This window comes from Octopus bimaculoides, chromosome 3 (assembly GCF_046866305.1).
Source record: "Octopus bimaculoides isolate indiv1 chromosome 3, ASM4686630v1, whole genome shotgun sequence".
Lineage (NCBI taxonomy): Eukaryota > Metazoa > Mollusca > Cephalopoda > Octopoda > Octopodidae > Octopus > Octopus bimaculoides.
The window spans coordinates 107,391,937-107,407,847 of NC_142930.1; the positions used below are offsets into that span (position 1 = coordinate 107,391,937).

Consider the following 15,911-nt stretch of genomic DNA (forward strand, 5'->3'; position numbering starts at 1 on the left):
TTTTTAATTTCAAGATAGAAAATAGAATATGCTATGCACATACATACATTACCTTAAATTCCCCAAATTGTAATAGCTACATGGACCTATACAGTACATATTATGCATATTGTTTGAATGGATGTGTGTGTATTTGTATATGTATATATGTGATGTTTGTGTGTATGTATAAGTATATATATACACGTGTGTATGTGTATAGGTGTGTATATATACATACACACACACACAGTAACAATTGGCAGCATGTGCTGAAGAAAATCTGTTCTCCTATGCAAGCATGGCAGAAATATGACAAAAATTATATCTATGAATGCTATATATCCCTATCCATTGTTGTATGATCTGAGCAACCATCTATCTCCTCAACAGCAAAACTTTGTTCCAACACCTTCCTTCATACTCTAGCTTTTCATCTCATAAAGCTGCTCACTTCTCCACTTGAGCCTCACTCAGTCAGTAGGGATCATAGTTTTGTAAGCTACATGCTAGTGTAAAATGGCTGGTGTATAGCTGCTGAAATCATGCTAAAGCAGACATTGGAAAATGACACAGTCTTCCAGCCAATCAGATTAAACCTACCTATCCATGCCAGCTTGAAAGATAGACATTAAGAAATGATGATGATGACTCTCTGTGTGTATGTGTGTTTGTTGTCATGATTTTAATGTCCACTTTTCCATGTTTTCATGGGTTAGATGGAGGAAATTGAAGTAGATTTTCTATGATCAGACACCCTTCCTTTCGCCAACCCTCATCTGTTTCCAAGCAAGGAAATATTTCCCCAAGGCCAGGCATGCTCTTGCAGGATATTTGAAATGAATGATACTTGTATGACAGTCATTTCACAACTATCATGTGATGCCAAAACAAGGAGATACATTTATATGCATCATGTGATGCCAAGACAAGGGACACAAACACACACACATATATATATACAATGAGTTCCTTTCAGTTTCTGTCTACCGAATTCCCTCGCACGATTTTGGTTGACCCAGAGCTATAGTAGAAGACACCCAAGGTGCCAGGAAATGGGACTGCACCCAGCACCATATGGTTAGGCAGAAAACTTCTCACTATGTAGCCACTCCTGTACTTATTTGTACATGTGTGTGTATACATACATTTACATATATATATATATATATATATATATAAAGATAGAGTGAGTGAGAGAGAAACTCAAGCATGATTGTGTGGTTAAGAAGTTTATTTTGCAACCACATATTTCCAGGTTCAGTTCCACTCTAATGAACCTTTGTCAGGTGTTTTCTTTTGCCCTACATCATCAGATACTTTGTGAGAAATGTCAACCAATTGAAACCATGTGGAAGCCATCCTATGTATCTATATACATGTGTGTGTGTCTTTTGGTTTGTGTTTGTCCCTTCACCACATGATAATCTGTGTAGGTTTGTTTACATCTCCATAAGCTTGTAGTTCAGCAAAAGAGAGCATTAGAATATGTATCAGATTTCAAAATAAGCACAGGGATAAATTTGTGTGACTAACCCTATAAGGTAGTTACCCAATATAACTGCAATGTAATGACTAACAATTAAACAAGTAAAGAGTACATATATGAAGTGAAATAAACATCAGAGATGCTTTTCCCCATGCATAAAATGCAAGAGCTACTCAGAGGTTTTTGCAAGCTCTTCTAAATTCATTACAAGGATGGAAACTCTTCTATGTCATCAACAAGCATCGGGGGGTGCACAAGCATTTCAATCCTTAGCCTACACTTTGCTTGTGTAGGGCAGCAAGGCTTAAACTAGTTTTCACCTGTGGAAGGATTCCACTTACAGTCTCTTGTCAACTATAGCTACCTTGAGTTGGTTTTGGCTTTCTGCAGTTGTTTAGGTTTCAAACTAATGTTTTGTAGGAAGTAGTACACTGATCTGCCTGGAAAGCCATGGCAGCTGATTTCAGTAGGGAATATAGCCACATGCCTCCTCTTGACAAGGGCCTCATCAACCAAGTCCTGGTATTTGATTTTTAGCTGGTGAAAAATATCAACTATGTTCTCTCAGATCACTATAAGTTTGACTACAATGATTGTTCCTCGAGAGCAGGAGCATGTCTGATTGTAGTGATATTGTTACTATCTCCTCTAGGAAGACAAGTCTGCAATTCATGTTCATTTGGACCTCTCAATCTGAGGCAAAATAGAAAGCAGATACCCTACTGCTGCTTTCACCTTAGGAATCTTGTCACCTTTCTTCAAGAATCTGATACCCTTGGGTGGTGGTGGCTAGTGTTTGTTAACCTTAAACCTTTGCAGTTCTGTCCACTTGGCTATTTATGTAAGAACTTTGTCATGCTTCCTCTTGTATCAGTATCCAGCCAAAATGGGTGCAAGAATTGCTCAACATTACTTGTAGGATGAATTTTCTTCTTTGATTCATATTTTTAGCATATTTGAGGTTGATGGCATTGATGATACAAAGAAGGAAGGATAGTCTTCTCTGGTCACTGCTCCAGAGTTCCTTCCAGGAAAGTGGTTGCTCAATTACTTGGTCTTGATGTATTCATTCTCCATGATGTAAAGCCCTATTCTTTTCATCCAGCGATTCTCTTTGTTGAGTCACAGATCCTTTGCACTATGAACTTTCTTTTGCACCTGGCAATGGTGTTTTTTCATCTCATGCAACTCTAGTTGTCAGGTCATAACCATCTCTGACAGACTACTCCAACCATCACTTGGTGTTTCCAGCATGTTCTTGCTTCCTTCACAACTTCCACAGGCTTCCACTTTTTGCTGTCTTCTTAACATGTTTGACTCTTTCATCCTCATATATGAGCAATGAGCTGATTATTCTTGCCTTCGTGACTTTGAATTCCTCTACCACTGATGAACTTGGAAAGAAGAGCTTAGAGGGACAGACTGACTGGGCTAAAAGTAGGGAGAGCGCTAATTCACATGAATTTATTTCACAGCCTCTTCATTTCCTCTATCTCAGTCATGGCAATGTCATGAAGCAAAATTGGTCACTGCAGCTGAGTATGATGCCATATTGGAACCATCTAAGTAGTTTGCTTTTATCAACTGCTTTCAACCAGTTGTCTAACTAGCTCCTCGTGTCTTCGGTGTAATTTTCTCCAAGGTATTAAACTGCTTTTTCTTGGATTATTGGAATCTCAAACCCCTGAATGCTGAAGATGTCATTTGTCAACTGTCCTTTGAGAATACAACAGACTCCAAAATTCTCCTGGATTAAACTTCATGTATGATCATGTTGCCATGTTTTCCAGCAAACTCAATATTTGCTGTGACTCTTCTGTTGATAGTATCATGACCATCATGTCGACCATGGCCATGCAAATTGGATACCTTGTGTTTTTGGACCATCTTGATTGTTTCCTTCCCACCTCTAACAGTATGTTCATGGCGACCATGAATAAGACCATAGAAATTGTACACCCTACTATGACATGCTTTTCCTGTTTCTACCGTTTAGTGGTGAAATTTCCCACAGTGAACTTCATCTTCAGTTCTTATCATATGTCCAGAGCCAGGGTTCCTGCTCCTTCAGCAGCAGCTTTTGTAAATTCTCTAAGTGGTGCTGCATGGCCCTGGAACAGAACCTGCCTGAACTTTTGCCACTGCCAACCTCACTTCATTGAAAGTAAAGTCTGCCATATTGATAGGGTTGTGCAGTAGAAAGGGACAATCTCCCAACAGAATATCTTTTCTGAGGTCATCATATACTGCTGCATCTCTGCTCTGGAACGTATTAACATCTTGCTTTTCGGTTTGGTGTGGAGGTCAGCAGTGAGCTGGAAGAGGTTTCCAAAAAAAGCCTTTCATTGCTCTCTCTCTCTCTCACTCCCCTGTCTCTCTCTCTTCATTTCCAGAGTGACTGCTCTGTACCCTGGAACAGGTTTCTTCATAGCTCCAAGCTAAGCTGGTTTAAAACCACTTTTCTTTTGTCATCTACTTCTTTCCACCTTTTCTTCAGCTGACTTAGTTCTTCATTCAGTTCTGTAATCTGGTATTGCCTCCACCAAAACCATTCTGCTTGTTTGCTTTTCCTTCCTTCATTCTAAAGATGTATCTTGGTATGCCTGGTATACCACTTGCACCATGGTTCTTAGCTTCCTGGAAGCATCACTCTTCAGAATGTTGTCCAGCCCTTGTCCAACTGGTCCATCTAAGAACTGTTATTGGTGGCAAATTCAGCCATGGTTTTTATTCAATGCTCTCGCAACTTTCAGATTCATCTATTCTTCTTGTACATTGAGCAAGTTAAGCAATGTTCCTGGACATAGTAGTTTGCCTCTGGCCCTAATCTTCCTCTGGTTGACAAGCAGTGCTCATACACCCAGAACTAGGCTCATGAGTTGTATGAGATGCTTTGGGTTGCTCTTTGAATTTTGATTTGGTATATATATATATATAATGTAAAAGTTGTTAATTATATAAAAATGTATTTTACATAGTGTAGACTTTATTTGATATTTTGGATGGAGCAGATTGATATGTTTATATAAAAAGTTGTTACACTACTCCAAATCTCATCCTTGGCTGTTCATGAAACAGATTGTAGGCCATTAAGTTTTTATATTTTTTATTTATATATATATATATATATATATATATATATATATATATATATATATATACACGCACGCACGCACATACACACACATATTTTATATGTATATAAGTATACATATATGTATATAGTGTGTGTATATATATGTATATGTGTGTATAAGTATGTATATATGTGTGTGTATATGAATTTATATATATAATCATCATCATCATTTATCATCTATATTCCATTCTGGCATGAGTTGGATTATTCACACATACACATGTACAAGCATCAAAACTTCCATAAACTTTTAACGTTTTAACAAATATAACCTTTATCAGAATTAGAATCTCAAGACAGGACCCTGTTATCTTCAGGCTATAGTCTTACTTGATATGCAGGAAAAAAATAGGTATAAACTCTATATGTTGTACCTAATGTAAGCTATGGACACAAGAAGTGGAATCACAGTCAGGCAAATAGAGAAAGTAAGTTACATATGTGACAGATGCACTAGAGCAGTATATACTATGAACACACAAGAAAAAGATTCTCTTAAATGTCCAGATGGCTCACTAGTGGTAGTCTGTAGCTTTTGTTATGTAGGAGTCATAATTAGCAAGGGAGGTGATTGCACCAAAAGTATCGCAGCCAGGATAAGAGCAAGCTTGAAAAAGTTCAGGAAGCTTGTGTGACTGCTGGCGAAAAAAAGTTTTTTCCTTACAGTGTAGGACAAAATGTACTGCACTATGTTAGAACTGTGATGTTGTATGGTAGTGAGACATGAGCCTTGAACGCTGAGGACTTGAGAAGACTGGAAAGAAATGAAGCAAGCATGCTCCATTGGATGTAAGTGTGCATGATTGTCATAGTGCAAATGTGTTAAGAGAAAAACTACACAGTAGAGGAATGAAATGTTTTGTACAAAAAAGAAGTCTGCACTTGTATGGAAGTGTGATTGCTATAGATTAAAACAGCTGTATAGAGAAGTGCCATTCATTAAATATGGATCAGTTTGAAGAAGAGGAATATGACAAGATGTCTATTCTTATCTCCCTATCATAATTTAGCCCTCAACACCTGGCACAAAGCCAACTACTTCAAATCTTCACCCCATTTCTGATAAGGTTCTTATTTTGCAAGTTACTTGATGACCTCCCTAGTGCTAGTGCCATAAAAAAAAGTATCCAGTACACTCTGTAAAATAATTGGAATTAAGAAGAGCATCCAACCATAGAAACCAATACAAAAGAGAACAACACAATCCTCTGAATTGTTGGATCTTATGAAACCATCCAACACATGCCAGCATAAAGTATGAAAGTTAATAATGATGATGTAGGAATGTGTGTGTGCGCACGTACACTTGCCATATGTGAAATAAAGTGGATCTATTTCTACAAAATATCAGTAAAAGGTTTTCATAATTGACACAACGCCTTGTGTACACCTCAGTTGATTGGGAAGAATATTTTCTCTCAAATCCTTGACGTGTATATTTGACAATATAGTTGGTTTCATCCTACCTGTAGATTCAGATATATTATCCTCTTCTCCTTATGTATGACAATCAGATATAGTGAAGCATACATATTTTTTTTTTTTACCACAAATTAAATTAAAACAATCTCTTGTTTTGTATATGTATATATATATATATATATATATATGTACAAATACCCATCTTCTCACATACATGCTCATATGTTTGTGCATATATATATATTTATATAATGTATATTTGCACTACTATATTTTCTTTTTAACAAACCTTCTTAGGTTTATTAATATAAATTATACTTTCTCAATTGTTCCTTTTAACTTAACAATTTTAGTGTTTGCTCATTGTATTATATTCCTTTATAATTGGATAGATTTAGATTAGTTTATTTGCAATACTAATTTCTGGATCTTACACTGCTGAATTCAATGCTTCCTTTGGTAATCACTTTTTTTTTAAGCTTTAAAAAAATAAGATTCATTAGACTCTTAGACTAAGTCAGACAATCAGTTTCCTTTAAATAATTATCATGTGTCTTTGACAAATATCATCATACATACATATGATCTTCATAAAATTTTTATGCTAGGAATTTTCCACATTAGTACAATGTACTTCATTGGTTAAACTATAACACTGGTTAAACAGATGTCTGTTTGAATTTTCTCTATAAAATACACAAGAAATCAAATTGAAATATTTCATCAATTTTAGTTGATGAGAATATGTGATTATTTAATTGTGTTGTTTCTTAAATGTGAAATTATTCTATGTATATCTTGTATAGTTGGACAAGGATTTTGAACATCTAATATTTCATTTAGTTCATTAATAGTAAAAACAATATCTAAATGTAGTTTTGAGAAGATAGTTTATTGTGAACATATAAAAGAGTATTTTCACATGTTAATACTCTTTCAATTAATTACATAGATTGTATCATAAGAAGTGATATTATTCAATCATCTAATTCTTAATTCATGATGAAACTATGGTGTTTACTTGCTAGATGAAAGATAGAGAAGTATTTATCAAATCTTTCATACAAAAATTTTCATAATTTCCCTCCCTGATTATTCTGTTCCCACTTTGGTTCACATTTACACTCTTCTTTCAATAAACTCAAACTTAAAATCTTAATGAATGGAAGGCAGTATGATTGCTGGAAAATAATCATGGAAATTGAACACATTGTGAGCAAAAACATCATTCTTATAGATTTGATAAATCATTATGTCTAGGTAGAATTTGTTATGCTTTCTATCTGAATTTCATAAGACTTTAGGGATTTCTTTTCTCTACTACTCATTTAAAGTTTTTCTTGACAATAGCTTTAGCTGCTGTTTACCTTATTTTTTGTTGGCCGACAGTTGAAAGTAGAGCAGAGACAAAACAATTTGTGATTAGGGAAGGGACATTATGTTCAGTTTTGTTCCATCTCTATTTTTGCCAATTGTCTGTTTTGTGTTTGTGTGTGTTATTTAGCCTTGCTGGCACCACCTGTGTTGGCATTTGTTCAGTCATGTACTGCCTCAGAATTCTCTTCTCTGCCAAATGTAATGTATGCCATGTGCATGCTGCATGCTACTGCTACTGTTGGCCATAATTTACTGCAGTTAATGCTTGCCTCCTATTTCATTTGCTTCTCTTTACATAAATCGCTATATGCAGATTTATTTGCATATGTGTGTGTATGTATGTATGTATTACATGAAAAGATGGAAGTGTATATGTATGTATGCTTCTACGAATATATCCTTTTAAAGAGCTATTGTTTCTGAAATAGCACTGCAGTAATTAGTTATGTTAACTCACCATTATTATATGCCCATCCATCTAATCCTTCATATATTCTCTTTCCACTTAATTGTCTTTTCTCTTGCTATGTTCTGCTTTTTTTGGCTTCTGTACAAATCTTTTGGAAATGAAAATACACTCAACATATTTTTGTCATCTATTTAGTTCTTGGTTTTCCAAATTATTCTATTTTCCCCTAAACATGTATATACACAATAGCATTTTATTATGTGAAAGAAGCAAATTTCTTTAGTATTGCCTGATATTTTGGGATTTTATACCTTATACACTCATTTAAGTATAACATCAATTAAATTAAATAATTGTTAGTTGTAATGAATTATAACCTGTGAGTGCTCAAGCTGTATCTAGCAGTACTTGAGAAATGCCTAAATATATCTATACTTGAATACTTTTTCTTGAAGCTTAACTTCTCATTATCTCCTCAAACATTACAACATAAGTTTCAGAAAACATAACTAGACCAAATTGTTAGGCACAAAGACATTGATATTACTTTTGTATGCTGATACCTTAATATTTTCATTAAGTCTCCTAACCAATATATACTTTTTGCCACAGTAGCTATTCCTCATGCTTCAATATATGTTATTTTCCCCTTTAATATACTTTTTTTAAATACATTTTTTATTTGCCATATCTCTAATAAATAATTTGAATTACTCTGTTCCTTTTACTAAAAGCTGTTTTAAATGGCCTTTCTGGCATGAACATTGTAGTCTGTTCTGCTTTTATCGTTATTCTGCTTATAGCATTTTGTTGATCATCGTTTGTCATTTGCTTCATCCTTATCAATATTGGTATTGTTTCTGTGGTTATTATTGATAGCAAAACATTTTGATGGAGTAATTTATGAGCATAATTTACCAATACTTAACTTTGTACCTAAATTAGAGATTTTTCCCTTTTTTGTAAGTCCAGCCACTATAAATATTCCTAAACCTGAGTTAATTCATCATAAAATATAATTAATGCTAGCTATTTGAATGAGAATTGTAGGAGACAATAATATAGACTTAAAGAATATGCTTCTAGATTGTATTGTTATTAGGGCATTTTGGAATGACTTAAAGAATATTAACAGATTATCTAAAATTATCAACCATTACATTCTATGTGTGTTGTAGTTGTAGTCGTAGTATTGCATATATACATATGCATCTCATCTATGATTGATGGATTCTTAGTTGAACATGGTCTACTATGATTTGTTTATACCTCATTCATGTTGCTTAATTGTGTCTGACATGCTAGAAATAGTATCTAAATCTCCCTCAAATCACACTGCCATTGTTTTAAAAAACACATTGGGTAGTGTAGTCTTAGATATACTGACAAAAATGAAATTAAAACGGAATGGTCACAGGTGAAATATTTTTTTGTCATAGGTCTCCTTGGTTAGAGCTGATCTGAGGCTACATAATAACAAACCAAATGGTAGGATCAAAGATAACCAGTATCCAACAGTAATAAATGTAGAAGTTACAAGTGGAGAATTATTTTTCTAGGCAGAAGAAATAAAAAGTAATTTTCTTCCATGATGTATAGGAATGGACAGAAACTGTACTGGAAACATTGTTTTACAGAAAGAAAATAATTTAAAACTCAATGCAAAATGTTAATTAATAACTTATCTAATGTTATCATTCTGGTTTTACTACCCTTTTTCCATAAATAAATTTTTTAGGGAGAAGGTCTTGTTTTAACATACCAACTAGCCTTCTACTTATCTACGCCATTCTCTTATTTAAAAAAGATAGAGAGATTCTTCATCTGATGCCTTTCTTACTAATGCAAAAGAGTATTGTTAATTCAATTCCAATATTTTATTACATTTAAACGTTATTTACTTGATTACCCTTAGTTTATATGAAGAGATTAACTGATAGTAAGAATGTGTGTGAAATGAATGCTTTTCTTTTCTAGTATTCAGTCATTGTTTCTCATACTTCACAACTTCACTTTTTCACTCTATTTGTTTCATTGAACAAAGACATATAACACTAGAGATTATTCTATAAATATTCTCTGCCGGACCAAAGTAAAATATAATTGTTTTAAATATAACTTGAGAAAAATATTTTAACGTTAGTTTAGTGTAAAATGTATTGTAATCTGCTCTTGGGATTAATATTATGAAAACAAAATAAGCAATGTTTAGCAATGGCTTGTTAAAACTCTCTCACTTTTTACTTGCATAGTTTTTGCATGGTCATTTGCTTCATCACTTGGTTGTGTGTTCCAAAGACTGAATTATTGTTGTTTTATATCTGTGTTGTTAAATTTCTGTAATGTATTTTATGCACACTGTATTAGTATCAGTTTTAATGTGCAAACATTTTGCCTTCTATTGCTTTGGTGAGTTATATTTGATATAGCTATATTGTGAAATTTGTTGATATACACATACACATTAATCAATTAACAATCAAATTTGTCAATTCTAATCATGTATTAATCATTAAAATTTGATTCTACTAAAGATATTTTTTAATGTAACTTCAATTTATCAATATTACTGTTCATTTTACTTAACAAACAATTGATTTAAATTATTAAACTAAAGATTATCTCTATTTTGTTAAGTTTAATTTTTATTCAGAAAAGTGTTTATAAAAGTAGAAACAATGACAAACTGTAATTTTCTAAAGTTCTGATATTTTACTGTTTTACATGATGTGATTTATATTTTTCTTTTATTATCTATCACATATGTCTTACATTATTTAAAATTTCTTTTTGTTTCTTAGTTATTTCGATCTTAAATTTATTTATCAAGTGAATCAAATTATATTTATAGTAATCTTAGCTAGTTCTAGAAAGCATTTTTTCTTTGGCCCATTCTGTCACTTTCCTTTTTCTTAGCTTGCAACTCTCCTGAGCACCATGAACTTTCATTTTCTGATTTTACATCATCACTCATCTTTACATTTTTTTAATTATCCCTATAGCATTGATTGATATTTTGATAACTAACTCCATTATCATTTATTGATTGTTAAAAATCCACATAACATATCCAGCTCATTCAATTGGTTGATGTAGTTGGCACCTCTTACTCATCTTCATGTTCTAGCAAAATAAATTTGTTTTTAATTTACAAACCCCTTCATACAGTTAAAGAGTTAAAGGGAAGACTGAAATGAATTAAGACATTATTACTACTAATGTGTCACAAACAATTCCATCAATCCAATCCAATTTTCTATGACAAAGTTTTAATAGTTATCCAGCTAAATATTTTATTTGTTCATTTCTATTTTTAAATTTCTTTGTTATAAATTTTTAATTACAATATGAATTAGATTGATAATAATGTTTTTAACTGATTTAAAATTGTTTTCTAATGTTTTTATCTATTTATTAACTAAAACCAATTTTTAGATTATTTTCTTGTGCTTTTATTTTAGTTTCAATCCATTCAATATTTCATAAGCACTTTATAGCTTATTATTATGGTGTTTTCTGTTGTTTTTTTATTTGTTTCTATCCTTTTTTCCTTTGAACATAAATCTATGTGACTTAGTGTAGATAGTTTACTCTTCTTTTATTTGCGAGACGTTTGTGATTCAGGAACTTCTTAAAAATGGCATAGTTCATATAGCTGTTACTGTTATGTTGTTGTCAATTAGAAACAATGTTCTTTGCATTTCTTTTCTCTATAATGAAAGAACATTTTTATTATTTTTTACATTTATTTTTGGCCAGTCTGGGATTTAGCATTGTTGCTTTCATTTCTTGTTTAATTCACCTGAAGCCAATATATATTTCTGCCAAATTTCCTCTTTTTAAAATTTCCCAGCTTTAGCTCATTCTGTATGTAAAGAATTAGTATTTTGTCCTCTGTCTCAGTTAGAAATTTCCACCATTTCACTTGATTATTTTATGTTTCAAATTCATTTCAGCCTATAATTTTTCTGTTTTAATTCACATTATCAGTACTGATGCTTATGAAAGTATTTTAGAAATATCAGTCTATTTATATTTTTACATTGCCTCTTGCAAAACATTTTATCCGTCATGAAAAGGAAAAGAGAATTCAATCCTAAATACTTACTGAGGTTTTTATGGTTTTTTCTTTGGTTTGCTAGAACATTAATTTTAGCTATTGATGTCTTTTCACAAAATATAAGATAAGATTTTGTAGATAAGGGTATATAGATATATAACAATCATATATTGTCAATATTTAACTTTACTAACCTTGAAGTAGTAAAATGCAAAGTTGATTGAATACTTTAATTTGGAAGGTAGTGTCAAAATTAAAAGTTTTTGGTTAACTGCTCTATGATTTTTGCCAACCAGCTGAGTGATTGGACTGCTAATCTTTACATGTATGTGTGTTGAATTATGCATGTGTAAGTGTCTAAAATGTTAAGAGTATTTTTCAACTCAACTGCGACAAGTCATTTTTGCTGATTCAGCTAAGTAACCTTGTTAAAGCGTTCTCCTTGTAGTTAGCACCAAATTTTTGCCTAGTCAGAAAATTAAATATTATGCATTACATTAAAATCTTAACAAATAAAATGTCTTAATTTCAAGATATTTTTTTTATTTCTACCAAATTTTTATTATTTAGTAACTCTTGTTTCTTTAACTCTTTTCTCTTTCTTAAATGGAGGTTTGTATGGCAAAGTTAGGCTTGCTTGCTTTCCAAATATTCAATGAAATTTCTAAAGATAACTTGTCAAATCTCAAGACTTACAAAATTTAAATGTTAATATCTTTATGAAAATAATTTCTTTTGTTTAGTTTATAGAAACACCTTCTCTGTTTTCATGTTGCTTTTACATGTAAAATAAAAAATTTGATACTTCTTATTAAGATCGTCTGCTTATTATCATATTTTAGAAGAGTTCTTCACTAAATAAAAAAAACATGCTTGGATTGTAGTTATTCTTTTGTTTATTAATTGCATCAATTTAATTACCAAATTTTTTTTATCACATTCCTGTAATGTATTCACGGAAATTTTTGCAAAATAAGGAATGTCTGCAATCAGGGCATCTGTTTATAATCAGCAAAAACTTTTGTATATTCTTTCCATAGAAGTTAAAATGTAGAAGAAAATTAAAATAGGAATTATTTGATTTGTTCAACTAGTTTGCATTGTTATTATATTTTCTTGCTAAAATTTTATATTTTAACTCTTATACCATTCCTTGAGCAAAGACATCTAAAATTCAGTATTTCCTAAGCAACAGTGAATTTCTTTGAATGATGCTAAAATAGTTTTATTTGAAGATTCAGTGAAGTTGGTGAGATATTGTATTTTGTTCAATGCATCTTGGTTAATAAAGGTGTTCTTTTAGATAATTAAAAATAAGTACCAACAATTTAAATTTTAAATTAGCACTTCAGCCCTTCTCATTTAGAATGGATGTTATATTTGTGAGGAAAGTAAATGTAACATATGTTTGAGTAGAAAGTATCAACCATGTTTTCTCAATTTTTAATGAATAGTGGAAGTATGTAGAATTACTTTTTTTGTTTTTGTTATCACTAACATTTATTATGTAACTTTTAAGAATCTTATTTCATTTAAAGAGCAACCACATTTGCAACCAGTGTTTTTTGCAATAGTGACAGTCTTCTCTGAATTTAATTGCCATGCTTTATAATAACATCTCTGCTTTTGAATATAAATAGTTTTTATTGAATTCAATAGGTTCTCCCGTCATTATCAATGGAGAAGAATTTGAAAACATTGAAATTGCATCAGTTGGTGAAACTACAAGTGAAGATGCCTATCGAGATACTGATGCTGGAGAAGCTGAAGAACAATCAGAAAGTGATAAAAGTCACAGTGCTGATCAAACAAATACAACTGACTCTGCTTCTGAGAATGTCAAATCTTGTGACATTGTTGTGACTGGTGCTGAACCAGATAAACAGTCTGCAGATACTGAAAGTGATATTCTTCATGATCTTGTACGCAATAAAGAGTTACTTAAAGCTCGGAAGAAAAATAAGGTTAACAGCATTGATTCAGAAGTCTCTGATGGCAGCACATTAGTAAGCAGTAGCTCTGATAATCAACCTGAGGAGGAACGGCGCCAGAAACCAAAGGTTAGCCATCATTTGGTCAGGAATACTGTGTCAGATAGTGAGATGGAACTTTCTGGGGTAAGTTGGGATTTTTGTTGTTTTTTAATTTCTTAGAAAAATATAACAAAAATATCTTGTTTACAACAAATAATTTAAAATTGATGCCATTTACTGTGGATAAGTATTTATTTTGAAGTTGAAAAAGGTCTTTCCTTTGCCTAATGTTTAGTCATAGTTTAGGTTTCTGATATTATTCACCATTTCAAGCTCAAAGATTGAGGTTAAATTGTTGAACTTCTGATAATATAGCATATAACAACCATTTATAGTTTAGGACTGCCTATTTTTATTGTCTAATAAGAGATTCCACTTCTACATTATCATAAGTAAAAATGAGTTTATGCTACAAAAACTACTATATTCATTGTTTGCTATATATTTTAAACAATGAAGAGTTCCAGTCTTCATAGCTTCTAGGCCTTCCGAGACTACTAATGTAGTTGATATAGTTAACATTCAACTTAAATTTCTGCTAGTTGATAACAGTAGGAAAAATGTAGACAGGGTAAAGTTTCTTGCCAAAAAAGTTTTATTTTCTCATGTAAAATTTCCTAAATTCTAATTCTGCACAGATTTTATTGTAATAGGTCCATCACAGACACCATATTTATTCTTTTAGTATAGTTTATTTATGTATCAGCTCGTTAAAATCAATTATAACTGTTTTTTTAGTTTGATCTCCCATATACTTTGTATGTTAATTCACTGTTTCTTTAGAGATGTTCAATATAAAGCATAGGAAAGTCTAATTCCAGCTGAAGATATTTTTCCTTTTATTTGTATGAAACTTAGAGCGAAGGTTTAAAGTTAAATATTACATATTTATATTAAATAATATGTTTCAATATTAAATATTATGTAATGTTTCAATATCTTTATCTCTCATTGGTACAGCACATGGATGATATTTATAGTAGAGAATGTAGGTAAAGTTAATTTTTTCAGAGTATCTATAAACTATAAGTTTAAAAAAATACAATACAGAATACTTAACTTTAAGTGGATTTACACTGAATATTAAATGATAGCTTCTATATCACTCCCCACCCCCCAAAATAAAGTAACTATGTGAACTATTGTACTGGATGTAAGACAGTAGGAGAAAGAAAATGATGTGATTTGTGAATGATAGAAAACAAAAGTATTATAATAATTATAGGAATGTCAGGCTTCTTTCTGATACAGGAATTAAAAATATAAATCCGTTCATCATAATTTCTGACTAAACAGCCTTTTGCTTTTGAGCAGAGGTGAGACCTGGTTATTATCATCATCATTTAACGTCCGTTGTCTATGCTGGCATGGATTGAACGGTTTGACCAGGGCTGGCAAGCTGGAAGGCTGCACCAGACTCCTGTCTATTTTGGCGTGGTTTCTATGGCTGGATGTCCTTCCTAATGCCAACCACTCTGAGAGTGTAATGGGTGCTTCTATGTGCCGCTGGCACAGGTGACTATTGCATGACGCCGGTATCTGCCACAACTGCAGTTTTACTTGGCTTGATGGTTCTTCTTCTCAAGCACAACATAATGTCAAAGGTCTTGGTCATTCCCTCTGTGAGGCCCAACATTCAAAAGGAGCTCAACCACCGAGGCTCATTGCTTGAAAGGTGCTTTTTACATTCCACCTGCACAGGTACCAGTTATGTGACACCAGCATCAGCCATGACTGCGATTTCACTTGGCTTGATGGGTCTTCTCAAGCACAGCATATCACCAAAGGTCTTGGTCACTAGTCATTTTCTCTGTGAGACCCAAAGTTTGGAGATTATGCTTCACCACCTCATCCCATGTCTTCCTGGGTCTACCTCTACCACAAGTTCCCTCCACAGTTAGGGATTGGCACTTGCTTACACAGCTGTCCTCATCCATACGCATCACATGGCCATACCAGCACATTCATCTCTCTTGCACACCACATCTGTTGCCTCTTATGCC

At 32.5% G+C, this 15,911-nt stretch overlaps 1 protein-coding gene across 14 annotated transcripts in view; it reads left to right on the top strand.

The window, feature by feature from the left end:
• The window catches only part of LOC106882707 (MAP kinase-activating death domain protein), a 187,391-nt gene that overhangs the window by 100,748 nt on the left and 70,732 nt on the right, over positions 1 to 15,911 (top strand). For all 14 annotated transcript variants that reach the window (XR_016241168.1, XR_016241167.1, XR_016241169.1 and 11 more), the window contains one exon: positions 13,535 to 13,992. Coding sequence is in view for 11 of the 14 variants with exons in the window: in XM_089349432.1 (XP_089205558.1) it covers positions 13,535 to 13,992 (458 nt within the window). In the remaining 3 variants the exon portion in view is untranslated. The remainder of the gene's footprint in view (positions 1 to 13,534; positions 13,993 to 15,911) is intronic.